General features: G+C 40.3%; 1 protein-coding gene across 3 annotated transcripts in view; it reads right to left on the reverse strand.

Annotated features, from left to right (window-relative positions):
- Window positions 1-27,827, reverse strand: part of SRGAP1 (SLIT-ROBO Rho GTPase activating protein 1) — a 298,264-nt gene that overhangs the window by 105,170 nt on the left and 165,267 nt on the right. For all 3 annotated transcript variants that reach the window (XM_069584751.1, XM_069584748.1, XM_069584750.1), the window contains exon 4: window positions 16,151-16,213. In XM_069584751.1, coding sequence (XP_069440852.1) covers window positions 16,151-16,213 — 63 coding nt within the window. The remainder of the gene's footprint in view (window positions 1-16,150; window positions 16,214-27,827) is intronic.

The raw sequence follows: 27,827 nt of genomic DNA on the forward strand, positions 1-27,827 counted from the left end.
CATGGGTCTTAACCACTGGACCACCAAGGAATCCCGCAAATTGCTTTTCTGGAAGGCCCTGCCCACCCTTCCTTTTGTCACTAAAATTAGGTGTCATCTTCTCCAGGAAGCCCTTGGAGTGTCTCTGTGCTTACACAAAGCTGTGGAGACCTATGTCTAGCCCAGCACCCAATACCATATATGGAAATATTTCCCTAGTCCAGCTCATTGATGACAGGGCTGTTTGTCATCAATATGCTTCTGGGACCTATAAATTTGTTGAACGGCCCCTCCCAGCCACTCAGTGTGTATCACCTGGATATAATAGAGATGATCCTCTAACAATTTTAGAGCTGAGGAGAATATGCTTTTAGTACTTTTCATTCTACTGACTTAAAGAGACAGGGAACAGATTCTAAGATTTGGGACCAATACCGAATATTGTATTCCATATACTCTAGAACTTAGAAATCACAAACCCACTCCACACACAGGCTGGGTAGCCACCCTCCAAAGGAGGAGAGTACTGTCTTAAGAGAGAAACCATTCCATTTCTCAACAGCTCTGATGGTTAAATTCAGGAATCAGACTGCCTGGGTTCAGATCCTTGTTTTGTCTTGTATCATGTTCCATAGTTCTCTCACTGGTTATTGGGAATGAGAATCATGCCTCTAAGATTGTTGTGGAGATAAAATGAATTAACACACGCCAAACACTCGGAGCTGACATTGACACAATGAGTGTTAGATGGTTCTACAGAGATTTTTAAAAATACCCCCCTTCTACCATATCTTGGAAGCCCACAATAGGCTCAGCCAGTGCTTAGCATCAGTGCTCACCTGTTTACCCTCTCACACCTGAAGGCTGAGAGCAGAGGGATGGTCTTTGTTCTATGGATCAAAGAAACTGAGCTGCAAAGAGACTTAATCCTTGCCCAACAAGTCAACAGAAAAAGTCAGTGATAGAGAAGGTCGTTCAGAAAGTCCTTGTTTTATAAAGGGTTTTCATACGAAGTCTTCAGAGGCCCTGAAATACAAGTTTAAGCTACTGAAAAAAATAATACCCTTGAATACATACTTGGAATACATATTAACTAGGGTCATAGTAAGCACAGTGGCAGCAGAAGTGACAAAGGGAGGGTTTCAAACAGTTGGAAATGTTGAGGGGGAAAGTACATGTATAATGAAAGGCTAACACATTTCCTAGAATTTCAAAGTCACCTGCAATTTTAAATAATTAATTCTTTTCAGGGAAATGCTTCACATGTCTTCAACATTATATGTGTGTACTAGACATTTAAGCCATAAACTTTAGTATATGAAATATTTAAGCTATGGAGACAAGACACGTGGAATTTTAAAATCATAAAAACCTTGAAACCCTTGGAATTGTGGCATCAACTAAAATGGAAAGAATGATTTAGAGTTCTTTTCTTTTAATGAAAAATGGTTTAGAATTTGACACATAAATCTGTTTCTCAAATCTAATACTTCTCACTCCATTTATTAAAAAGAAGAGAGAAAAAGAGAAGGAAGGTGAGAGACCTTTGTTAATCTATGTAAGAAAGCTTTTTGGGTTTTCAAATTGCTTTTGATCAGATGTCTAACCATTTTATTGGTGCCTATGTTCTTTATAGGGCTTCCCTCATAGCTCCCTGGATAAAGAATCTGCCTGCAATGCAGGAGACCTGGTTTCGATCCCTGGGTCAGGAAGATCCCCTGGAGAAGGAAATGCAACCCACTCCAGTATTCTTGCCTGGAAAATCCCACGGACAGAGGACCCTGGCGGGCTCTAGTCCACGGGGTCGCAAGAGTCAGACATGACTGAGCGACTTCACTACTACTACTACTATGCTCTTTATAAACTCATTTGGTGCTCTCCTGACATCTTCCAACTTCTGATGTTTTCCCTTCCTCTCTACATATGGCTCCAGAAGGAAATTCTATGAATATGCCGCGTGTTTGTCCTAACTGTATGCGTTGGTTCATGTCACTCCTTTTGCCTTAAAAACCTTCCCCAACTTTTCCCCATCTCTCCTCCTACTAGAATCCTGTCCATTTCCAGACCCTCTCCTCTCTGAATTTTCCTTAATCCTTTGTGTAGACCTTTCTCTTTGGATCTCCAAAGCCCTCTGCCTGAACCTTTCTGTTGGTATGTAACGGTCTGCCTTAAGTTTCAATCACCATTAAAACAGGAGTGCAGAGTGGGAGCTGAGCCTTTTGACTCAGCTTGGTTTGAGCCTTCTTAGCTGTGTGACCTTGGGCAAAGTATACTTAACCTTTCTGTGCCTCACTACTCCATAGGATTTAAGAGGCTGATTATATAAAGTGCTCAAAATCTTACCTGACAAAGGTTAGCTGTTACTATTTAGTCATTGCGTAGCTTAAATTTGCCAGACTTCAAGCCTCTTGGACTGGTAAAGCTCCCAGTACAGCAGGACATACATAGTAGGACCTAGTTGCTAATTTGAATTAGAATAAAACCTGGGTTATATAGTTCCAACCTGGGACTCAAATTACTTAATTTGACTCTCTGTGACGTTCTCCCTAAATGGGGTTAATTTGATTATTTCTAAAGGCCCATTCAGTGCTAACATTCTATCAGATAATCACGTGAGTTAAGATACACTGAAATGGTTCACTCAGTTCAACAGATTTAGATCTTTGCTCCCTTCACATGGCTTTTATATTTCTATTGGTCAATATTTCTAGTCCATTTTGAGACAACAAATCTAAGGAAAATACCTATGATTTACTCTACATGCAAGTATTATATATTTTGTTTTGATGAAAAATGATAAACAAAGCTAAGTACCTTAATTACCCCCCAAAATAAACATTCTGATTAAGATGTCTGTTATGAAAGTATTCTAATCATTTAAAAGTCATACTACTGTATTTCAGAATGTAATAGTTGGGATAAAGTACTCTTTGACAAAGATTCTTGATAAGAAACATTCTTTAGGGATGTTTTGTTTTTACTAAACTATACTTTCTAACACTTTCTCTTCCATTTCTAAGCTGAATAACTGTTTCTGGTTCATATTGCTCACTTTTTAAAAAAGACAGTTTTATTTGTAGTTCATAACAACCAACCATAACTAATCTCAAATCTCAGAGAGAAAATAATTCCAAGCAGAAGTAGCTAGCATTTCACCTCAGTAATTAGCAGGGTATCCTAAAATATATTTACATATAAAGTTCTTATCAAACAGATGTCCAGGGTGGTGGGGAGCAGGGATAAATTAGGAGTTTCGATGAACATTTATACATTAATATATATAAAACAGATAACCAACAGGGATCCCGCTGTACAGCACAGGGAACTATTTCAGTATCTTGTAATAATCTATAATGGAAGACTGTAAAAAAAGAAGTATATAAGTATATATATATATATCTCTGAATCTCTCTGTTGTATACCTGAAACTAATACATAAATAAACAATATTTCATTAACATTTTTTTTAAATTAAAAAAGACAGGTATCCTTAGAGAGTCTTCCAATGGAGGCTTTACTAAATGCAATTGAGTTGGCAGGAAAATGAATACAAGTTCAACTACTGAAACTGGTCTCTAAAGCCCGTCTGTGTCAAGGCCAAGATTAGAATTCGGAAGTTGGCAGGGAGTCATGTGATCCCAACACCTCTCTTTCTTTCCATCTAAGTGTCTAGTAATAAAGCCAGGGGAAAGATATATGGAAACACTTCGTCAGCTCAAGATCTCGAAATAGACTGCTTTTAAAAAAAAAGTTTTCCAGGTGGCATCATGGAGACTGTGGTATTCCAGAGAGATTCTCATTTGGGGGAACCTCGTACATGTCCTTTACACCGTATTTTCCTTTGTTCTGTGTTTTGTGCTGAGATCCAGACCTCTTTGTAGTCCTTCTCAAAGGAATGAATTTTCATTTTCACTACAGAAATATATATTTCAAATACTTTAAATGCCCTTGAGCTAAAATAAATACTTAGACCCAAAAAAACCCTCTTTCAGGCACAGAGAAAAATCTTCCCAAGAATCTCTTTCGAAATGACTTTTCAACCTTGCCTGGGGCACATTTCTTCACTCTAGAAGAATGCATTAACTCCTGGTTCATGGGCGGCTCAGGGAGCCAGCAGTTCTTTAGGCGGAGTTTTCAAGGAAGGGCTTGAAATAATAAACACTGTCTTCCTTCGCATCTCCTCTAAAAAATAATTAGTTTCTTATTTTAACATTTTAAGGTGGTTCAAAGACCTGATGCAAAGAGCCGACTCATTGGAAAAGACCCTGTGCTAGGAAAGATTGAAGGGCAGGAGGAGAAGGGGGCCAGAGGATGAGATGGTTAGACATCATCACCAACTCAATGGAGAGGAATTTGAGCAAACCCCGGGAGCTGGTGATGGACAGGGAAGCCTGGCATGCTGCAGTCCATGGGTCGCAACAATGAGACACGACTGAGCGCCTGAACAACAAAAAAGCCAGCAAGGATATCTGTGTGCATTCAGGGACCTTGTTTTCCAAATATCTCCAGTACAAGAGGTTCAGCATACTTGTGTTTGTACTGGGACACCTTCTATTCTCTATTTACATTAATCAGGCAAATGAGAGTTAGAGCTCCAAAGAAGAAACAAAGGTGTGTGAACTATCCAGTAATGGATACTCTGCACCAATCACTGTGTGTGAACATACAGCTAAACAGGTAGTGTTGACCCATACAACGCTGAAGCTATAGGAAAAGCTATGTTGTAAAAAGGCACCCACCCCCCAAATGAACACATGATAATATTAAAGCTGACAGTGCAAAGCAGTTTGAGGTTGCCACTTCTGTAACTAGCATCAACAATTTGGAAAGCTCTACCGGTGGTTCAGATGGTAAAGAATCTGTCGGCAATGCAGGAAACCCACGTTCAGTTCTTGGCTTGGAAAGATTGCCTGGGAGAGGGTATGGCAACCCATTTCAGTATTCTTGCCTAGAGGATTCCATGGACAGAGGAGCCTGGCAGGTCACAGTCCATAGAGTCTCAAAGAGTCAGACACTAACATTTATCAAGTTTTTAAGGGCTTCCCAAGAGGCTCAGTGATAATGAATTCACCGACCAACGCAGTAGACATAAAAGAGACATGCCTTCACTCCCTGGGTTGGAAAGATCCTCTGGAGAAGGAAATAGCAACCCACTCCAGTACTCCTGCCTGGAAAAACCCATGGACAGAGAAGCCTGGTGGGCTACAGTCCACAGGGCCTCAAAGAGTCAGACACAACTGAGCACATGCACAAATCAAGGTTTTATAAGTGGCAGAGTATACAGTGTAAGAGTTCCAGCTCTGAGTTTCACCTATGAGATGAGGTTCCACCCTTTCTCTCTCCACCTGCCCTGCACATCCTTCCCTAAGGCCGCTGTCCAGTGGGGAATTAATGGACCTTGGGGACAGAACTGGGCTGAGATTTTGGAGCATTCATTTACTGTGTGAACCTGAGCTAATTATTGGGAGCCCCGGTTCCCATTAGTAACCTTGGGATCCCAAATATCTGCCTCACTGGGCTGCTGTGAGAAATAAATGGGATCCTGCATGTACTTGGCTAAATCTTCATTTTCTCAGTTCTTTCCTCTTAATTTAATGGAACTTGAGGATGGCTCTTGAGCCATCTCTTGACTCTATGTGTGTCACTGATGTTTGGAGAGAGTGAGCATCAATTCAAGAAAATTAAAGATACGAAGCGAACATTATATGCAAAGATGGGCTCAATAAAGGACAGAAATGGCATGGACCTAACAGAAGCAGAAGATATTAAAAAGAAGTGGCAAGAATACACAGAAGAACTGTACAAAAAAGAGCTTCACGAACAAGATAATCATGATAGTGTGATCACTCACCTAGAGCCAGACATCCTGGAATGTGAAGTCAAGTGGGCCTTAGAAAGCATCACTATGAACAAAGCTAGTGGAGGTGATGGAATTCCAGGTGAGCTGTTTCAAATCCTGAAAGATGATGCTGTGAAAGTGCTGTACTCAATATGCCAGCAAATTTGGAAAACTCAGCAGTGGCCACAGGACTGGAAAAGGTCAGTTTTCACTCTAATCCCAAAGAAAGGCAATGCCAAAGAATGCTCAAACCTCCGCACAATTGCACTCATGTCACATGCTAGTAAAGTGATACTCAAAATCCTCCAAGTGGCTTCAGCAATACATGAACCATGAACTTCCTGATGTTCAAGCTGGTTTTAGAAAAGGCAGAGGAACCAGAGGTCAAATTGTCAACATCCACTGGGTCATCAAAAAAGCAAGAGAGTTCCAGAAAAACATCTATTTCTGCTTTATTGACTAGGCCAAAGCCTCTGACTGTGTGGATCACAATAAACTGTGGAAAATTCTGAAAGAGATGGGCATACCAGACCACCTGACCTGCCTCTTGAGAAACCTATATGTAGGTCAGGAAGCAACAGTTAGAACTGGACGTAGAACAACAGACTGGTTCCAAATAGGAAAAGGAGTACGTCAAGGCTGTATATTGTCATCCTGCTTATTTAACTTATATGCAGAGTACATCATGAGAAACGCTGGGCTGGAAGAAGCACAAGCTGGAATCAAGATTGCAGGGAGAAATATCAATAACCTCAGATATGCAGATGACACCACCCTTATGGCAGAAAGTGAAGAGGAACTAAAAAGCCTCTTGATGAAAGTGAGACAGGAAAGTGAAAAGGTTGGCTTAAAGCTCAACATTCAGAAAACTAAGATCACGGTATCTGGTCCCATCACTTCATGGGAAATAGACAGGGAAACAGTGGAAACAGTGTCAGACTTTATTTTGGGGGGCTCCAAAATCACTGCAGATGGTGACTGCAGCCATGAAATTAAAAGACGCTTACTCCTTGGAAGAAAAGTTATGACCAACCTAGATAGTATATTCAAAAGCAGAGATATTACTTTGCCAACAAAGGTCCATCTAGTCAAGGCTATGGTTTTTCCAGTGGTCATGTATGGATGTGAGAGTTGGACTGTGAAGAAAGCTGAGCGCAGAAGAATTGATGCTTTTGAACTGTGGTGTTGGAGAAGACTCTTGAGAGTCCCTTGGACTGCAAGGAGATCCAACCAGTCCATTCTAAAGGAGATCAGTCCTGGGATTTCTTTGGAAGGAATGATGCTGAAGCTGAAACTCTAATACTTTGGCCACCTCATGTGAAGAGTTGACTCATTGGAAAAGACCCTGATGCTGGGAGGGATTGGGGGCAGGAGGAAAAGGGGATGACAGAGGATGAGATGGCTGGATGGCATCACCGACTAGATGGACATGAATTTGAGTGAACTCCAGGAGTTGGTGATGGATAGGGAGGCCTGGTGTGCTGCGATTCATGAGGTTGCAAACAGTTGGACATGACTGAGCGACTGAACTGAACTGAACAATTTCTTATGGATTTATCATGACATCTGTGTTAATTTCTATTAAAATTTGCTTACTGAAGATGGTAAGTTCCTTGTGTTTTTTTTTTTTTTTAAACACCGAGTATAATGCTGCAAAACCTAGGCAAAATAAATATTAACACAGGACAACAAATAATTGTTTTTCTCATAAAATATACTATAACTTTTTGAGATTTTGGTATGAGGGGATACGTATACTTTAAATCACCATTTTTGGCGATTTGTTGCAGGCAAATTTTGTTTTGAATATTCCTTTTAAGCTTTTGTGTCACCATTTTTCTAATTTTGCCTCTTCACTTCTCCATTAATCCAGTCATAGTCCTCTTCATATTTACTATTGATTTGGTTTTCTTATAGGAAGTTACCTTCCTTTTTCTTTATGTACAAAATACATACTATTTATAAAGAAAAATTATATGTATGTTTGTGTGTGTGTATATATATATTGTTGTTTAGTCACTAAGTTGTATCCTACACTTTTGTAATCCCCATGTAGCATGCCAGGCTCCTCGGTCCATGGGATTTTCCAAGCAAGAATATCGAGTGGGCTGCCATTTCCTTCTCCAGGGAATCTTCCCAACCCAGGGATCAAACCCATGTCTCCTGTATCAGCAGGCAGTTTCTTTACCACTGAGTCACCAGGAAAGTCCATGTGTAAATAGATAGCTACACCATCCGTAATTACTGTTAAACATTACCACTGCTCTCCACCTTTACTCAGAGGCAGACAAGAAGCTGTTGCCATCCCCATGTCACCAATGATGAGGAGGTGATAATGACGCTGAGGATGACACTAACTACGTACCTTCATTAGGCATTTGCCATCTGCCACACACTGTTCTTGACGCTTCATCTGTATTAATGCAGCTTTATTTTTTCTCCTAGCAGTTACACGTCATTCTATACATTTGTTTATTCTCTGCTTCTCCTTCCTAGAATATAAATGCCTTGCGAGGAAGAAACATGGTCTGTTTTTATTTACATCCATATTGCCAGAGGATGAGATGGTTAGATAGCATGACCGACTCAATGGACATGAATTTGAGCAAACTCCAGGAGACAGTGAAGGACAGGGGAGCCTGGCAAGCTCCAGTTCATGGAATTGCAGAGTTGGGCACAACTTAGTGACTGAACAACAACATATCTTCAGTATATATAGAATTAGCTGGCTCGGTAGAAGGCATTAAAAAACTGTGGAATAAACAAACTAGCTTTCCTAATAGTGTGGGTGAGCCTCATCCAATCCAATGAGGGCCTGAACAGACTGAATAAGAGAGAATTTGCCCTCTGCCTGTCTTCAAGGTGAGACATGATCTGCTCCTGCTTTGGATCTGAACTTGGGCTGGAACTTACACCATCAGCTCTCCTGGTTCTCAGGTCTTTGGACTTAAACTGGAACTATATCCTGGCTCTCGAGCTTGCTTCCTGCTGATTTTGGGACTTCTTGCTTCCACACTGCATGAATCAATTCCTTATAATCAATTCCTCTCTCATATAAATATATATAATCTCCTATTGGTTCTGTTTCTTCTAGACTAATACAGATGTTCAGATCGGTTAACTGAGCTGAGATTCAAGTACAAGTTCACTGCCAATCCAGTCCATTTTGTTTCCTTAAAGCAGAGCACTATCCTTGCTTTCTTAACCCCACTTGAGTTCTCTTTCACATGTTAAGCCCAGAAGTAAGTTAGCTGGTGAATTAGAAAGGGAATCTGAGGATACCGATTTACTCATTTTTTAGCTGAATGAGTCCCATCTGTTAGACCTTTTTTAAAAAAAAATTTAATTTTTTAGTTTATTTGTTGTTTTTGTTTTTTCTTTTTCTTTCTGTTTGATCACAAATTAGCATTTCTAAGAAATACAGGAAGTTATTGAGGAACATGTTCAACTTTTCACTTACGTTTTTATTAAAGCAACTTTAACGCCTGTGCTGTGCTAAGACCTTCAATCACGTCCGACTCTGTTACTTTATGGACTGTAGCCTGCCAGGCTCCTCTGTCCGTGGGGCTTCCCCAGGCAAGAATACCAGAGTGGGTTGCCACGGCCTTCTCTGGGGAATCTTGTAGACCCCGCGATCATCTCCTGCAGTGGCAGGCAGGTTCTTTACGACTAGTGTCATTGACTTTAAAAAATATAATGGTGATAAACGACTTAAGTGCTTTGTGTTATTCAGTTCAGTTGCTCAGTCATGTCCGACTCTTTGCAACTCCATGAATCGCAGCACACCAGGCCTCCCTGTCCATCACCAACTCCTGGAGTTCACTCAGACTCATGTCCATCGAATCAGTGATGCCATCCAGCCATCTCATCCTCTGTCGTCCCCTTCTCCTCCTGCCCCCAATCCCTCCCAGCATCAGAGTCTTTTCCAATGGGTCAACTCTTCACATAAGGTGGCCAAAGTGCTGGAGCTTCCGCTTTAGCATTAGTCCTTCCAATGAACACCCAGGACTGATCTAATTCAGAATGGACTGGTTAGACCTCCATGCAGTCCAAGGGACTCTCAAGAGTCTTCTCCAACACCACAGTTCAAAAGCATCAATTCTTTGGCGCTCAGCTTTCTTCACAGTCCAACTCTCACATCCATACACGACCACTGGAAAAACCATAGCCTTGACTAGATGGACCTTTGTTGGCAAAGTAATATCTCTGCTTTTGAATATGCTGTCTGGGTTGGTCATAACTTTTCTTCCAAGGAGTAAGCGTCTTTTAATTTCATGGCTGCAGTCACCATCTGCAGTGATTTTGGAGCCCCCCAAAATAAAGTCTGACACTGTTTCCACTGTTTCCCCATGTATTTGCCATGGAGTGATGGGACCGGATGCCATGATCTTCGTTTTCTGAACGCTGAGCTTTAAGCCAACTTTTTCACTCTTCTCTTTCACTTTCATCAAGACGCTCTTGTGTTGTTATGCAGCCATTAACATTTAGAGATGTTAGAGAATGGCTTCCCCAAACTATGGCAAATGACACACCTGCAGAGGCTCTGGCACCAGAGCTGAACTTGAGCTCCCAATCTACTATTTACTGTGCAACCTGGCAAGCCTCTCTGAGCCTTAGTTTCCTCATCTGTGAAAAGGAGATAATGACAGTAACTGCATCATAGAGACGACATGAGGTCACCTAAAATCATGCAAGTGGTGTGCTTAGCACAACTAACCATATAAAACAAGCATACAGTAAATGTTACTTTGAAAGGCATGACTAGTTACCTAAAAATATCTCCTATTCTCTCTCAAATTGACAAAATCCCTAACTTTTAACTGGCTGCCAATGAGTCAGCCTATAATGCCGAGACTTCCCTGAAGCCTGGTGAAACTGTGTTTTTACAGTTTCCTCACTGATTAGTGCAAAGAAATAGAGGAAAACAATAGAATGGGAAAGATTACAGATCTCTTCAAAAAAATTCGAGATTGCAAGGGATCTTTTCATGCAAAGATGGGCTCAATAAAAGGCAGAAATGGTAAGGACCTAACAGAAGCAGAAGATAGTAAGAAGAGGTGGCAAGAATATACAGAACTATACAAAAGAGAACTTCATGACCCAGATAAGCACGATGGTTTCATCACTCAACTAGAGCCAGACATCCTGGAATGCAACATCAAGTGGGCCTTAGAAAGCATCACTATGAACAAAGCTAGTGAAGGTGATGGAATTCCAGGTGAGCTATTTCAAATCCTAAAAGATGATGCTGTGAAACTGCTAGACTCAATATGCCAGCAAATTTGGAAAACTTAGCAGTGGCCACAAGACTGGAAAAGGTCAGTTTTGACTCCAATCCTAAAGAAAGGCAATGCCAAAGAATGCTCAAACTACCACACAACTACACTCATCTCACACTCTAGCAAAGTAATGCTCAAAATTCTGCAAGTCAGGGTTCAACAGTACGTGAACCGTGAACTTCCAGATGTTCAATCTGGATTTAGAAAAGGTAGAGGAACCGGAGATCAAATTGCCAGCATCTGCTGGATCATCAAAAAAGTAACAGAGTTTCAGAGAAACATCTACTTCTGCTTTATTGATTACGCCAAAGCCTTGGACTGTGTGGATCACAACAAATTGTGGAAAATTCTTCAAGAGATGGGAATACCAGACCACCTGACCTGCCTCCTGAGAAATCTGTATGCCAGTCAAGAAGCAGCAGTTAGAACTGGACATGGAACAACAGCCTGGTTCCAAATCGGGAAAGGAGTACATTAAGGCTGTATATTGTCACCTTGCTTACTTAACTTATATGCAGAGTACATCATGCAAAATGCCAGGCTGGATGAAGCACAAGCTGGAATCAAGATTGTTGGGAGAAATATCAATAACCTCAGATATGCAGATGACACCACCCTTATGGCAGAAAGTGAAGAAGAACTAAAGAGCCTCTTGATGTAAGTGAAAGAGAAGAGTGACAAGGTTGGCTTAAAGCTCAACATTCAGAAAACTAAGATCATGGCATCTGGTCCCATCACTTCATGGCAAATAGATGGGGAAACAGTATCAGACTTTATTTTTGGGGGCTCCAAAATCACTGCAGATGGTGATTGCAGCCATGAAATTAAAAGACGCTTACTCCATGGATGGAAAGTTATGACCAGCCTAGACAGTATATTAAATAGCAGAGACAAAAAAAAAAAAAAGAAAGAAAGAAAGAAAAGAAGAGACATTACTTAGCCAACAAAGTTCCATCTAGTCTAGGCTATCGTTTTTCCAGCAGGCACATATGGATGTGAGAGTTGGACTACAAAGAAAGCTGAGCGCCGAAGAATTGATGCTTTTGAACTATGGTGTTGGAGAAGACTCTTGAGAGTCCCTTGGACTGCAAGGAGATCCAACCAGTCCATCCTAAAGGAAATCGGTCCTGAATATTCATTGGAAGGACTGATGCTGAAGCTGAAACTCCAATACTTTGGCCACCTGATGTGAAGAGCTGACTCATTTGAAAAGACTCTGATGCTGGGAAAGACTGAAAGCAGGAGGAGAAGGGGACGACAGAGAATGAGATGGTTGGATGGCATCAGCGACTTAATGGACATGAGTTTGAGTAAACTCCGGGAGCTGGTGATGGACAGGGAGGCCTGGCGTGCTGCAGTCCAGGGGGGTCGCAAAGAGTCAGACACAACTGAGCGACTGAACCGAAACGGAAACTGAAAGCTCTGGCCAATGAGACATAAGTGAAAGTGTGCTATGGAACCTTCAATAAGTCTTTGTAAGAGACAGAGGGCCTTCTTTCTGCCTTTCTTTCCCTTCTCCTTTCTGCCTTTCTTTCCCTTCTCCTTTCTATTGGAGTCTCTTTTCTCCATTTCAGAAATGCCAATGTAACGGCTGGAGCTTTAGCAACTACCTTGAAATATAAGGACAAAGATACAGGTAGGTTTCTCTGAACAGTGTATTAGGAGGAGCCTGATTCTTCTATGGCTATATGTAACCTACATACCAGTCCTGGGCTGCCAATCTCTGAAATTCTTCTATGTGACAGAGATAATAAATGTCTATCTTGTTTATATCATTATTCCCTGGCATGATAGAGTACCTGTTAAACGTCCAACTAATTCTAACTACTGTGGTTGACTCAAAACCATTTTGAGGCCCCCATTTCTATAAATAAAGGCAAGGTTTAGGCAAAATTATAGAAAAGAGGATTCATGTCTTCACAGCCTTTCCTCTCCTTCCAGACGGCACTTGGATGCCACCATCTTCTCTTTCCTGCTCAGAGGTCCAGGTCTTCATGCCAGATGGATATAATCTGTTCTCAAAGGATCTGATAAAACCCATTTCAATTAAAATGTAAAATGATCATATGGTGTTTTTTTTCTGTTTGTCTTGGGCATTCATATCTTATTTAAGACAAAGGTTTCTGATAGAATTATTAACAGACCTATGTGAGAATTACTTTTGGGCAGGGAAGCCCATACGTAAGGTTACTACCCACTGCTAAGGCTGACTGTGTTGTAATATAAAGCAGCCCACTAGTTTAAGGCAGCCAATGCACCTCAAAAAAGGAGTTCACCTTCAACTCCTAAGGAGTACCAAGGGTTTAGAGAAAGGGAGGAGGGAATTTGTTTGAAAGGCAATTAATAGCATTCTCAATTTCCTGAGGCTCCATATTTTATACAAATTACTTAAGCAATCATTATTACATCATCAGTCGTACAAGATTCTACGTGTGCGGCTTCGCTGGTGGCTCAGTGGTAAAAAAAAATCTGCTTGCAAGTACAGGAGACACAGGTTCGATCCCTGATTCAGGAAGATCCTACATATCAAGGAGCAACTAAGCCTGTGCATCACAACTATTGAGCCTGTGCTTTAGAGCCCAAGAGCCACAACTACTGAAGCCTGAGGGCCCTGAAGTCCGTGCTCTGCAACAGGGGAAGTCACTGCAATGGGAAGTCTTCACGTTGCAACTAGAGAGTAGCCTCTACTCTTCAGTTCAGTTCAGTTTAGTCGCTCAGTCGTGTTCAACTCTTTGCAACCCCATGAACTGCAGCATTCCAGGCCTCCCTGTTCACCATCAATATCCTGGAGTATACTCAAACTCATGTCCATTGAGTTGGTGATGCCATCCAACCATCTCATCCTCTGTCGTCCCCTTCTCCTCCTGCCTTCAATCTTTCCCAACATCAGGGTTTTTTCAAATGAGTCAGCTCTTCGCATCAGGTGGCCAAAATACTAGAGTTTCAGCTTCAATATCAGTCTTAGGAACTAGAAAGAAGCCCACAGCAATGAAGACCCAGCACAGCCAATTATAAAATCAATCTATCAATAAAATTATAAAAAAATTCTATGCATGATGCAACTCAGAGGGTAATTTATTTGTGACCAGTCAGTGGTTGAATAAAGAACCTAAACCACATTCCCCTAACCTCTGGTCCTCTGTTCAAATACTCACCTTTTCTTCTTTTTTGAATGTAAACCAAATATGAATAATAGATAGATTTCACTTAAACAAGACAGAATTTATCTATCTGAACCTAAACTACAAGAGAGACAAAACAATCATTTTTTAGAGTAAAAAGTCTGTGTGTAATAAGTTTTTCCCTAAGGAACATGACCTCTGACCGCAAAGGTGCATGCTCTCTGGTCTGGTTAAAGTAAAATTTTCTTCCACGAGCTCAGTAATCTATAGACTACCTAATGAAAACCTCACTGCCTGTCTCCTCTGTGCCTTGATTCCTCAACTGATTCAAAGATCAAATGACTGACAGGGTTATTTAAGTGAAACTCTTGTGGCCTTTTCTAGAACCTGGCTCCTTTAGGCTTTCAGACTGATCCTGATCAGACGTTTGAGGAAATATCAACTTACTTAATTCAACTATAGTCTCCTAAATGTCTAATTGCACTTGATAGGCTGAATCCAGGAGAAATTTCTCTAGACACATGCCCACTGAAGTAACATTTTCATGACATTCTGATGTTTCTAATATTCAAAAGTCAAGCTTATCTTTGCCACTGTTGCTTTGACTAGCGCTGCTAGTTCCAGACCATAAACAACGGGCTCTTGTTTATTATGCCATGATAACCAGTAGATTCTTTAAAGTTTTAGACACTGACTTATATTTCTAGGTAAAACAATGAGCAAGCAAAGGAAACCACAAGAAAAGTGCCACAAAGCTCTCATCTGAAAACAGTTCAATGTAAGAAGACAGAGAATTTCTTCTTCGTAAGCCTCAGAGGTACAATGCTCATTTAAGTTTTAAATTCTATGTCCAGGATTTCTAGAAATGCTTGATACCTTTGGTTATCCCAAATTAACAAACGGCTTTTATCATCAAAAACTCAAACTCATTAGGTATTTTTTATATGAGTTTGACTTTATAACATGAAGTTTTTGCATGTGAAGTTAAAAGTTTCTGAAGAAAGAAGCAGCAATTAGAAACTGTAAATTTAACTCAAAGCACAGGTGTGGCAAATATGCTGCATAAAAACAAATTTATCACACACACAGACAGAAAAACTGGAATGTGAATTTTATAAAAATATCACTCCTTTTAAACTTTCAAACTACAGGTTCTTTTAATTAGCAAGTATCAATGGAGCATGAAATGCAATTTAAAAACATAAAACTGCATTTTACACACTTGCTTTTTAGGAACAAATAAAATAGTAAATCAAGAAACATATTTTAATAATAAGTCTCAGGTTTAATTTGCCTATAAAGGAAAATTCAAATTATCTTGTGTAATGAAAACACAAATATCTTTAGTCAAAACAAATTAATATTACTCAATTCTCAATATGCTGTTTTCTCATAAAATAAAAACTCATCAAGTTCCTTCAGAAGAAATTTGTATTTAATAATATGATCACTAAGTGTAAAACAAAATTTATATAGGCATATGACCAATCATTGATTTTGTTTTCTTAAAAAATATTTAATCATTTAATTTCTTCTGCTTATATGCATTAACTTGAATAAAATTTACATTCAGAAAAGCAAATGATTGCCAAGAATGAAAAAGAGATTACCTGCCTCCATATATTCTGGAGTAGAATAAACAGACAGATCACATATAATCCAACCATTTAAAAACATTCCTTTCAGGACAACCGTAGTCCCATTTCTTGAAGTGTTCTGATTGCATACATGTATTTACTTGAATACAGTCTCTTCAAATTGGCAGACAGCAGAAAAAGAATATCGTAGCGCACATCTGTCAGTAGGTTCCACATTTCAACCAGACAAGCATTTTCAGTGCTCTACTTGGAATGAGTTCTAATAAGAGAAGTCTTTCCACAAACCAGAATTCTAAACCAAAGATTTTTCCTAAAGAAAGATTATGTGCTCACCGTATAGAGCTCATTGAGAACCTTCATCAAATCCTCATGAAGCTGGAATGCAATCTCTTTGCTCTGTAATAAGAAGAGATTCAGAATATTAAAAGATGTTACAGAAACTTGTTTCTTGATGGTTTACATCTTAAGAAGCTCAGACTGAAAATAGGAGAATGTGTGTAACACAATGGAAGGCCAGCATGGCCCTGATACAATAAATATCTCTGACTAAATGGCCCCTTCTAGATACTCAAGGTGTGCACCCAAGATCACTGTAGGTTGGACAGAAGCAAACACGTGGACAGGGTGAGTGGCTCTCCCACCGTCCAAATCAGACTTTATCAAGAAAGGAGGGGAAAAGTAAGTAAGGTGAAGCACCAGGCTTGCTGAGAAGTTGAGTGGCAGAACTTAAAAGTCAGAAGGTGATTTCTAGCTCCTAGTTTCCCGTCTCAGTATCATCACAAGGGAATTATGCAGTGTGAATCCTAAAAAGCTCAGTCAGAAATCAAAAAGGAAATTAACTCTCCCTTTCCAAAATAAATATTTGACTGACTACGAATATTTTTTTAACTGAAGCACAGCTGATTAACAATGTTGTGTTAGTTTCTGGTATATAGTAAAGTGATTCAGTTACACACATATATAGTATACATTCTTTTTCAGATTATTTTCCATTACAGATTATTACAAGATACTGAATATACTTCCCTGTGCTATACAGTAGGACCTTGTTTATTTTATATGTAGTAGTTTGTGTCTGCTAGTCCCAAACTTCTAATTTATTCCTCCTGACCGCTTTCCCCTTTGGTAACCATACGTTTGTTTTCTATGTCTGTGAGACTGTTTTTGTTTCATAATTAAGTTCATTTATATCATTTTTAACAGTTCTGCATATAAGTGATAGCATATGATACCTGTCTTTCCCTTTGATGACAATTTTAAGAAAAAACTTTCAAAGTAGTGAATTGGTAAGGCCACTTATGATCCACATATGTTTTGCCTCTGCATTTATTACTGTTATCTTTTCATTGAGCCAAAAAATAGAGTTTTACTCTTTCACTCAGTTGGTCAGTGACAGCATTAAAGATATTTTTCCCTAGGTTAATTTTGAGGGTTTCACAGAGAAGTATTTTGATTTTTTTTTTTCCAGGAAAATCTGTAAGCTACTTTAAAGGAAATCATATATCCAAGTTACTTTTCTTGTTTTGAGCTCGTTTAGTCAGCTACAGAGAATGGAAAAAAGAAAAAGCGTAGCATGGTTTAACAATAATATCCATCCTTAACAACAATATCCATGGTTGGTTGATGTGTCTCCAACAGACTGCCAGATATGATAAAAGGCCATATCTTTAGCAGTTCTGTGATCCTGGGGTCCTGCACAGGGCGTGGGCTCAAGGCCAGAGCTAGGTGAGGCAAGTGAGGTGATGAGGGTATGGAATTTCGGGAGACTCTAGGCCAGGTTCTGCTTCAGCACACGGAAAGCTTCCCATCGACACTTGCTGAAAGAATCTGTACACTGAAATACTGTCTGTGTAACCACTGAAGTAGTTACTACCTTTGCTGAAGGCTGGTCACCCCTAAGAAGGCAGAAAGCAAGGACCTGCAGACCACCCTTAGTAAAATAACAGGACCTAGATGAAGCACAGTCCATCTAGCAAGCACAAGGCCACTGGGTTAGGCCTCCTTTAAGAAAGGCCAAACGCGATGAAGCGAACATTCGGGAACATAAAATACTGTGGGAAGACGACAGGAGAGCAGAGGTTGCACTTGGAGAAATTCCAATTCAGTAGCAGCATTTGTCTCAGGTTTTCCTGGAGTGATAAGGATGCTGCTGTTTATCAGACTCTGAGAGTTTAAAAATCTCTACACTGGAGTTAAGAGGTTTTGTGCGTTGCTGTGCTCCTGCTATGTGAAGAGGTGGGTTAAGAATCACTGAAGAGTGAAAGGAAAGGCACAAACTGAGCAAATGAAGCCAACTGAAACTCATTCTATTTGCCCTAAATCCTGGCAATTCTGACTGTATACGTTATACTGCAATCTCCTATGACCTCAGTTTGGTGTTATTTTAATATCATATTTCATTTAAGGATCTGAGCTACCAATTCAGAACTCTCTAATGGGATCAAAGGCCACCAGGTAACTCTGCTTGACTGCCTACATTTCAGGTAGCAAGTCTGAAAAGAAAATATTTCTTGGCTAAGGCTTTAGAACAATAACAGAAAAAATCCCTTAGGTCCAATTAACCCCAAGCCAAGAAAATTTAGAATCAGAAGTCAAGTATCCAAGTATCCAAGTCAAGTATATTTAGAATAGCAAAAAGATTCTTTGGATATCTCATATTTCACAAGATTTCAGGTAACAAGGTAGAAGAAATTTGGCATTACACACATACGGTATACTGTTTATTTTTCTTTGTTTACCTTTGCTCAGAAGCCCTGAAATTAAAAAAAAAAAAAAAAAAGATCTGGGAGGCAGTATAGAACAATGCTTAAAAGCAAGGACTCTGGAGTCAATGCTGGGACCAAAATCTGAAAGGCTTTGAATTCCCTTGTGCCGCAGTTTCCAAACCTATTAAAGGAATGCAGTCCTTGTACCTACGTCATAGGCTTGATTATAGCATCAGTCAGATGACACAGACATTGCACTCAGAATGGTACCTATCACACAGTAAACACCCCAGAAATGTTTAATTATTTAACTCTTTCTTAAACACTGTAATGCTAACTCCCTTGAATGAAAAGGCCATGTTGTATTTTTCCTTCTTCTGGTCTCCGTGGATACTTATTCCATTGACCTCCTCATAGAAAGTGCTTGGCAGATCCTGGTGAAATGGATTTGATGTCCCCCTCTCCATCTCTACCCCCTGGCCTGGCCTTTAGATCCATCTAAGTGACCTCTGATTCTGAAGGTCCGCAAGCACTGTGCTCTAGCCCCTGAACCCTTCTTACCCTTGCCATACGTGTTCACTGAACTTACCTGTGTTCCATTTTCATGCGGGTCCTATTACTACTGGGATCAGATGAATTAATCAAATATCCATTAAGAAATGGATAAGCCAATGTGATAAGATATATACGACTCATGAAAGAGGCCCTCAAAGGGCCAGGCTCCAGTGTGGACTTTAAATTTTGTGAAAAGTTGGTGCGGAATTATTTTCAGGTAGGAAGACCCCCTGGCTACCCTCACAACACATCACTGAAGTTTCCACCTACTTGTTTGCTTTGAATGACAATTTAAACCCCCCATGATATAATTAGTAACCTGGAAATTAACCATTTCCTCCCTACCGCCACTTCTTTTGCTTGGAGAGACGGTTAAAGAATTGGGCTGTGTGCTGAAACGCTAGACCATGTGACTAAAGAGTGAAACATGAATTTGCACACCCTTTTGTTCACAGACACTTGGCTGGACAATATCAAGACTGAGTCTGAGTGCTGGGGGCTTGGTCCCTGTTCTGATGACATATAAAAAAGCGAAAGTCAATCAGTTGTGTCCAACTCTGTGAGCTCATGGACTGTAGCCTGCCAGGCTCCTCTGTCCATGGAATATTCCAAGCATGAATACTGGAGTGGGTTGCCATTCTCTTCTCTCATGACACAACAACAATGAAAAGATCACTTTATGTTGTCCCCTCACTCAACTTTAAATGTCTTCAATTTATTACAGTAACAGAGAAAAGGGGGCGTTTCTTCTAAATATGACTCTGGACCCCCAAAAATCTTAAGCCAAAACACATCTGCTGTGGCACACAGCATGCTGACCTACTCAACTAATGCACTGAAGTCCTTTAATTAGAAAGTATCTGGATTATCAAAGTCCATCAAAATTCAATAGGTTAAGTCCACCTCTGGATTCTATTTCATCAAAAATTTGAAAACCCAGAGAACAGACTCTTGACCAAGAGCTGCTAGGTAAGAAAAACGATATGAGTATTCAGGAAAGCAATCAATGTTCCCTTTGTACAAGAGGAAAAAATAACTTTATGAAATGATGCATGTTTGAAACAAAGTTTTTTCTATGTTATTTGAGACTGAGTGATTACTTTTGCACAGGGAAGGTGAGTTCTTTCTAACTGCTTGAAGTATGAAGTTCAAAAGCAGAGTTTTTTCCTCCATTCTGTGGGCCTACGTAAGTTCAGATGATGGTAAAACTGCTAATGCATCGCAATAGGATTCTAAGATTCTAACCAAAGGGGATGGAAAACTGATTAGAGCTTCCATTCAGTTGACATTTATTAAGTGTCTACAATGTCTAAACCCTGACTTGAATACTAAGTCAGTTTTTAATTGTTTCCTATTTATTGTCACTCAAACTTGTCCAAAAGGTACAGTCCCAAAGTGTCTACCTTTTTCCGTTATAAAAACAAATTAAGTATATTGAAGAACATTGGAAAAATAGAGAACAAAGGATAAGATGGCTTAGATGGTAAGGAATCTGCCTGCAATGCAGGACACCTGGGTTTGATCCCTGAGCTGGGAAGATCCCCTGGAAAAGGGAATGGCAACCCACTCCAGTATGCTTGCCTGGAGAATTCCATGGATAGGGAAGTCTGGTGGGCTTCAGTCCACGGGGTCGCAAAGACATGACTGATTTTCACTTTTACCACCATTATAATTTGATCAGTGTATTTCCTTCAAGTTTGTTTATCTACACACAGGTCTCAGTTGTAATCATTCTATAGTAATAAAGTATCTATTTTACTTTGCTTTTTTTCAGTTATCAAATATTTTTCTATGTGCTTATATAATTTTCTGAACATTATTTTTGATTTATAACTAGCCAGTGAAGGTATGTTAACAATTTTTCTATTATGGTTTCATTATTTCCACTATTTTCCACCATTCAATTACTTAGTTATTTAACTTCACCAATACATTTTAAGCACTCTAAACTACTATCATGAAAGCTGTTCTGAAGGCATTCTTACATTTTATGTTGTTTCTTTAATATGAATTCCCAGACGTGAAATTAAGACCCTCGATTCATATCGGAAGAGTACTTCCTAAAAGGGTTATAATGAACTTATAATGCTTCAGGACAACAGGGTCACTCATGTCAGAATCTGGGGTTTATCCAAGACCTGTCTCTTTTGAAAGAGAAGCCACAAATCCCATCTATTTTGACTGATCTACTTTTCTGTATGTCATTAGAATTTCTTTTTAAGATAAAGATCTAACTATGCCCTTCCTCTGATTAAACCCCATCAAATGCTTGTTATAATATTTTCAGGATGGAGTTCCAATTTCTTAAATCACTCATAACTTCCTCTGTCATATCAGTTTACCTTTCCTTCCACAAATCTCAAACCACATCCTTCAGCCTGTTCATGAACTGCTCATTCCCAGGTCCTGCTTTCACATCTCTGCTTTTCCCATGCTGTCCCCGGAGCCTGAACTCCCCTTCCTTCTCTGGCCTGCTAGAGTCCTACATGTGACTACTCTGTGAAGACTTTACTGTAACTTTACCATGTCCTTCAAATAAAGAAACTAGACCCTCCCTTCTCTATGACTTTATAATGCATTCATTTGTCATCAATAGATGGGGAAACAGTGGAAACAGTGTCAGACTTTATTTTGGGGGCTCCAAAATCACTGCAGATGGAGACTGCAGCCATGAAATTAAAAGACGCTTGCCCCTTGGAAGAAAAGTTATGACCAACCTAGACAGCATATTCAAAAGCAGAGACATGACTTTGCCAACAAAGGTCTGTCTAGTCAAGGCTGTGGTTTTTCCAGTGGTCATGTATGGATGTGAGAGTTGGACTGTGAAGAAAGCTGAGCGCTGAAGAATCGATGCTTTTGAACTGTGGTGTTGGAGAAGACTCTTGAGAGTCCCTTGGACTGCAAGGAGATCCAACCAGTTCATTGTGAAGGAGATCAGCCCTGGGATTTCTTTGGAAGGAATGATGCTAAAGCTGAAACTCCAGTACTTTGGCCACCTCATGCGAAGAGTTGACTCATTGGAAAAGACCCTGATGCTGGGAGGGATTGGGGGTAGGAGGAGAAGGGGAAGACAGAGGATGAGATGGCTGGATGGCATCACTGACTCGATGGACGTGAGTTTGACTGAACTCCAGGAGTTGGTGATGGACAGGGAGGCCTGGCGTGCTGTGATTCATGGGGTCGCTAAGAGTCAGACATGACTGAGTGACTGAACTGAACTGATATGCTGTATGATTTAGTTGTTAAATGTTCAAACTATAAAACTGAACGCCTGTTTTCAAACTCTTGTCTGTGCATAAGTTAATTTTTTGAGTTTCCTCAATGGCAAAACAGAGATGCCAATAGTCTATACACCACAGGGTTTTATTCAGATGGTTCTTATTTTATTTCATGAACTTTGTGCAGAATTATTTTATTAAAGTTTTTTTGATATGGACTATTTTTAAAGTCTTTATTTGTTACACTTTTACTTCTATGGTTTGGTTTTTTGGCCAAGAAGCATGTGGGGTCTTAGCTCTCCAACCAGGGATCGAACCTGTATCCCTGAACTGAAAGGTAAAGTCTCAACCACTGGACTGCCAGAGATGTCCCTGTGATGGTCCATATTAAACACTTGACACAAAACCCAGCATTCAGTAAGCATTAAACTGATGCCACCTATTATTATTATACTCATCATGTTTCTATTTTTCTTCATAAACAGAGGGTTTTTTTTTTTTTTTTGAAAGCAGGGATTCCTAGGGACTGCTCTGGTGCCTGGCACACTAGGTACTTGATAAACTTTCGATGAATGAATGGGACCCAGAGCTGAGTATATGGGTTCTGCCCTCCAGAGTTCATAGTCTCATGGAGGAGGTAGATGGGCCCAAAGCTTCCTATATGGAGCTCTGCGATAAGTGCTACACTGGGTGGACCCTGGCCAGATCGCTATTCCTAAAGAACTGCAGGCTTGTTTCCTGGAACCCCCCAGAAAGGAGAGAAAGGAGGGCAGAAGAAAGAGCATAATTAAGTACATTGAGCAATCAATCAAGTAATCCATATGGTTGTATTAGATGACCAATTCAGAGGGCCTCTGGCCTCTCATGGAGTTATTTTATAAAGTAAATCTATTGTGATGACCCAGTCAAGAAATCCTAACCTTATGCTGAGTCAGAGTGAGGCTGAGAGAGAAGGAGAAAAACCAGATTAAATATTTAATAAGAGGGTTGCATATGATTTTAGTGTCTTACACTTGGTTGAGTTTTGGATGTGAACTCTGGTTAAAAGGGTCAGGCCATACTTCCACAGTATGCGTGCTTTTAAATTTCCAAAAGCTCATGTTCATGTGTTCTTATAATAATAGGATCTCTTAGTTCTTGTAAACTCTGAAGACAGCAGCAATAGCATCCTCCCAAATGCCTAATGGAAAAAGTTGGGTTGGGCTTAATGGCCTGAAGCAAACTTCTGGATCATATTAATAGCATTTCTGCACATTTCCTTTTTATCTGTCAAGGGACATCATTTTGTACTTGTTAAAGTGACAATTAAATATCACTACATGGAATCAGCCTCACAATCTACTTCATTTCCAAGAAGGAAAATAATAAACACTCTTTTAGATACAATTCCATGCCACTAGAAAATGTGGGACAACTAGGAGAAGCAATAGTAGATACAGGGGAAAGTGTCAGTCGCTCAGTCGTGTCCGACTCTTTGTGACCCCATGGACTGTAACCCACCAGGCTCCTCTGTCCATAGAATTGTCAAGGAAAGAATGCTGGAGTGGGTTGACATTCCCTTCTCTGGGGATCTTCCCAACTCAGGGATCAAACCCAGGTTTTCTGCATTGCAGGCAGATTCTTTACCATCTGAGCCACCAGGGAAGCCCACCAGGGGAACCAGAGCTTAATTTTGAAACAAGACAAAACTTAACCTTAAAGGAACTATCTGGGGTATCTCCTAGAATGTTTACTGATGTAATTGCTGGCAAATGAGGCATTGCCTGTGAGCAGGCAAAGGTGCAAAGTCAGGTACACAGTGTCACTCATAACCGCCCAGGTAAAAAGAGTACTTGGACAGATTAACCAGTAACTCAAGACTGAAATTTTAAATCCTACAGGGAATAAGGTAAATGAAATAACTATGTTCAGCCTGTATTACTTTAACTCTTCAAGAAGCACAATGTTTCAGGCTAGAAATATTTCTCCACTCAAAATGGTGATACACTGGAAACAGCACTTTGGTGTCACTAAATGAAGAATCATTCAAGCACAAACTCTCAAGAGCTGATGTGAATAAGCCAACCTAACTAAAATCAGAATGTGTCATCAACTCTGGTCGAGACTGTAATAATTAACTAAAAAAAATCAGGGATATATTTCCAGACCAGTTTTCAATATGCTGAACCTTACAAAAACGTAATAGTTCACTTTTATTATTCCATAAGCCTCTTATCCTTCTCCATCAGAGGGCAGACAGACTGAAAACCACAATCACAGAAAACTAACCAGTCTGAACACATGGACCACAGCCTTGTCTAACTCACTGAAACTATGAGCCATGCTGTGTAGGGCCACCCAAGAGGGCCGGGTCATGGTGGAGAGTTCTGACAAAAAGTAGTCCAATGGAGAAGGGGACCTTCAGTAGAATACCTTCAGTATTCTTCCCTTGAGAATCCCATGAACAGTATGAAAAGGCAAAAAAGATAAGACACTGAAAGATGAACTCTCCAGATCAGTAGATGCCCAATAACTGAGGATAAGTGGAGAAATAACTCCAGAAAGAACGAAGAGATGGAGCCAAAGCAAAAACAACACCCCACTGTGAATGTGACAAGTGATGGAAGTCAAGTCTGATGCTGGAAAGAGCAATACTGCATAGGAACCTGGAATGTTAGCTCTATGAATCAAGGCAAATTGGAAGTGGTCAAACAGGAGGTGGCGAGAGTGAACATCGACATTTTAGGAATCAGCAAACTGAAATGAACTGGAATGGGTGAATTTAACTCAGATGACCATTATATCTGCTATTGTGGGCAAGAATCCCTTAGAAGAAATGGAGTAACCATCATGGTCAAGAAGAGAGTCCAAAATGCAGTACTTGGGTGCAATCTCAAAAACGACAGAATGATCTCTGTTCGTTTCCAAGGCAAACCATTCAATATCACAGTAATCCAAGTCTATGCCCTGACCAGTAATGCTGAAGAAGTGGAGGTTGAACGGCTCTATGAAGATCTACAAGACCTTCTAGAACACCCAAAAAAGATGTCCTTTTCATTATAGGGGACTGGAATGCAAAAGTAGGAAGTCAAGAAACACCTGGAGTAACAGGCAAATTTGGCCTAGGAGTACAGAATGAAGCAGCACTAAGGCTAATAGAGTTTTACCAAGAGAACGCACTGGTCATAGCAAACACCCTCTTCCAACAACACAAGAGAAGACTACACATGGACATCACCCGATGGTCAACACCGAAATCAGACTGATTACATTCTTTGCAGCCAAAGATGGAGAAGCTCTATACAGTCAGCAAAAACAAGACCGGGAGCTGACTGTGGCTCAGATCATGAACTCCTTATTGCCAAATTCAGACTTAAATTGAAGAAAGTGGGGAAAACCACTAGACCATCCAGGTATGACATAACTCAAATTCCTTATGATTATATAGTGGAAGTGAGAAATAGATTTAAGGGACTAGGTCTGATAGACAGAGTGCCTGAAGAACTATGGATGGAGGTAAGTGACATTGTATAAGAGGCAGGGATCAAGACAATCCCCAAGAAAAAGAAATGCAAAATGGCAAAATAGTTGTCTGAGGCCTTACAAATAGCTGAGAAATGAAGAGAAGTAAAAGGCAGAGAAGAAAAAGAAAGATACACCCATTTGAATGCAGAATTCCAAAGAATAGCAGGGAGAGATAAGAAAGCCTTCCTCAGTGATCAATGCAGAGAAATAGAGGAAAACAATAGAATAGGAAAGACTAGAGATCTCTTCAACAAAATCCGAGATACCAAGGGAACTTTTCCTGCAAAGATAGGCTCAATAAAGGGCAGAAATGCTATGGACTTAACAGAAGCAGAAGATATTAAGAAGAGGTGGCAAGAATACACAGAAGAACTATACAAAAGAGAACTTCATGACCCAGATAAGCATGATGGTATGATCACTCACCTAGAGCCAGACATCCTGGTATGCAACGTCAAGTGGACTTTAGGAAGCATTACTTGGCAACCCACTCCAGTATTCTTGCCTGGAGAATCTCATGGACAGAGGAGCCTGGTAGGCTACAGTCCACGGGGTTGCAAAGAGTTGGACACGACTGAGCGACATCACTTCACTTCACTTCACTTCACTATGAGCAAAGCTAGTGGAGGTGATGGAATTCCAGGTGAGCTATTTCAAACCCTAAAAGATGATGCTGCGAAAGTGCTAGACTCAATATGCCAGCAAATTTGGAAAACTCAGCAGTGGCCACAGGATTGGAAAGGTCAGTTTTCATTCCAATCCCAAAGAAAGGCAATGCCAAAGAATGCTCAAACTACCACACAATTGCACTCATCTCACACGCTAGCAAAGTAATGCTCAAAATTCCCTAAGCCAGGCTTCAACAGTTTGTGAACCATGAACTTTCAGATGTTCAAGCTGGATTTAGAAAAGGTAGCGGAATCAGAGATCAAATCGCCAACATTATTGAAAAAGCAAGAGAGTTTCAGAAAAACATCTACTTCAGCTTTATTGACTAGGCCAAAGTCTTTGACTGTGTGAATCACAATAAACTATAGAAAATTCTTCAAGAGATGGGACTACCAGACCACCTGACCTGCTCCCTAGAAATCTGTATGCAGGCCAATAAGCAACAGTTAGAACGGGATATGAAACAACAGACTGGTTCCAAATCGGGAAAGGAGTACATCAAGGCTGTATATTGTCACCTTGCTTATTTAATTTATATGGAGAGTACATCATGAGAAATGCTGGATTGGATGAAGCACAAGCTGGAATTAAGATTGCTGGGAGAAATATCAATAACTTCAGATATGCAGATGACACCACCCTTTTTCAGAAAGTGAAGAGGAACTAAAAAGCCTCTTGATGAAAGTGAAAGAGCAGAGTGAAAAAGCTGGTTTAAAACTCAACATTCAGAAAACTAAGATCATGGCATCCAGTCCCATCACTTCATGGCAAATAGATGGGGAACCAGTGGAAACAGTGGCAGACTTTACTATTTTGGGCTCCAAAATCACTGTAGATGGTGATTGCAGCCATGAAATTAAAAGATGCTTGCTCCTTGGAAGAAAAACTATGACCAACCTAGACAGTATATTAAGAAACAGAGGCACTACTTTGTTGAAATAGGTCCGTCTAGTTAAAGCTACGGTTTTTCCAGTAGTCATGTGTGGATGTCAGTACTGGACCATAAAGAAGGCTGAGTACAAAGAATTGATGCTTTTTGAACTGTGGTGCTGGAGAAGACTCTTGAGAGTCCCTTGGACAGCAAGGAGGTCAGACAAGTCAGTCCTAAAGGAAGTCAACCCTGAATATTCATTGGAAGTACTAATGCTAAAGCTCCAAAACTTTGGGCACCTGATGTGAGGAGCAAAAGCATTACAAAAGACCCTGCTGCTGGGAAAGATTGAGGGCAGGAGAAGGGGACAACAGAGGACAAGATGGTTGGATGGCATCACCATCTCAATGGACATGAGTTTGAACAAACTCTGGGAGATGGTGAAGGACAGGTAAGCCTGGTATGCTGCAGTCCATGGGGTCGCAAAG

This window comes from Ovis canadensis, chromosome 3 (genome assembly GCF_042477335.2).
Source record: "Ovis canadensis isolate MfBH-ARS-UI-01 breed Bighorn chromosome 3, ARS-UI_OviCan_v2, whole genome shotgun sequence".
In the NCBI taxonomy this organism is placed as follows: domain Eukaryota; kingdom Metazoa; phylum Chordata; class Mammalia; order Artiodactyla; family Bovidae; genus Ovis; species Ovis canadensis.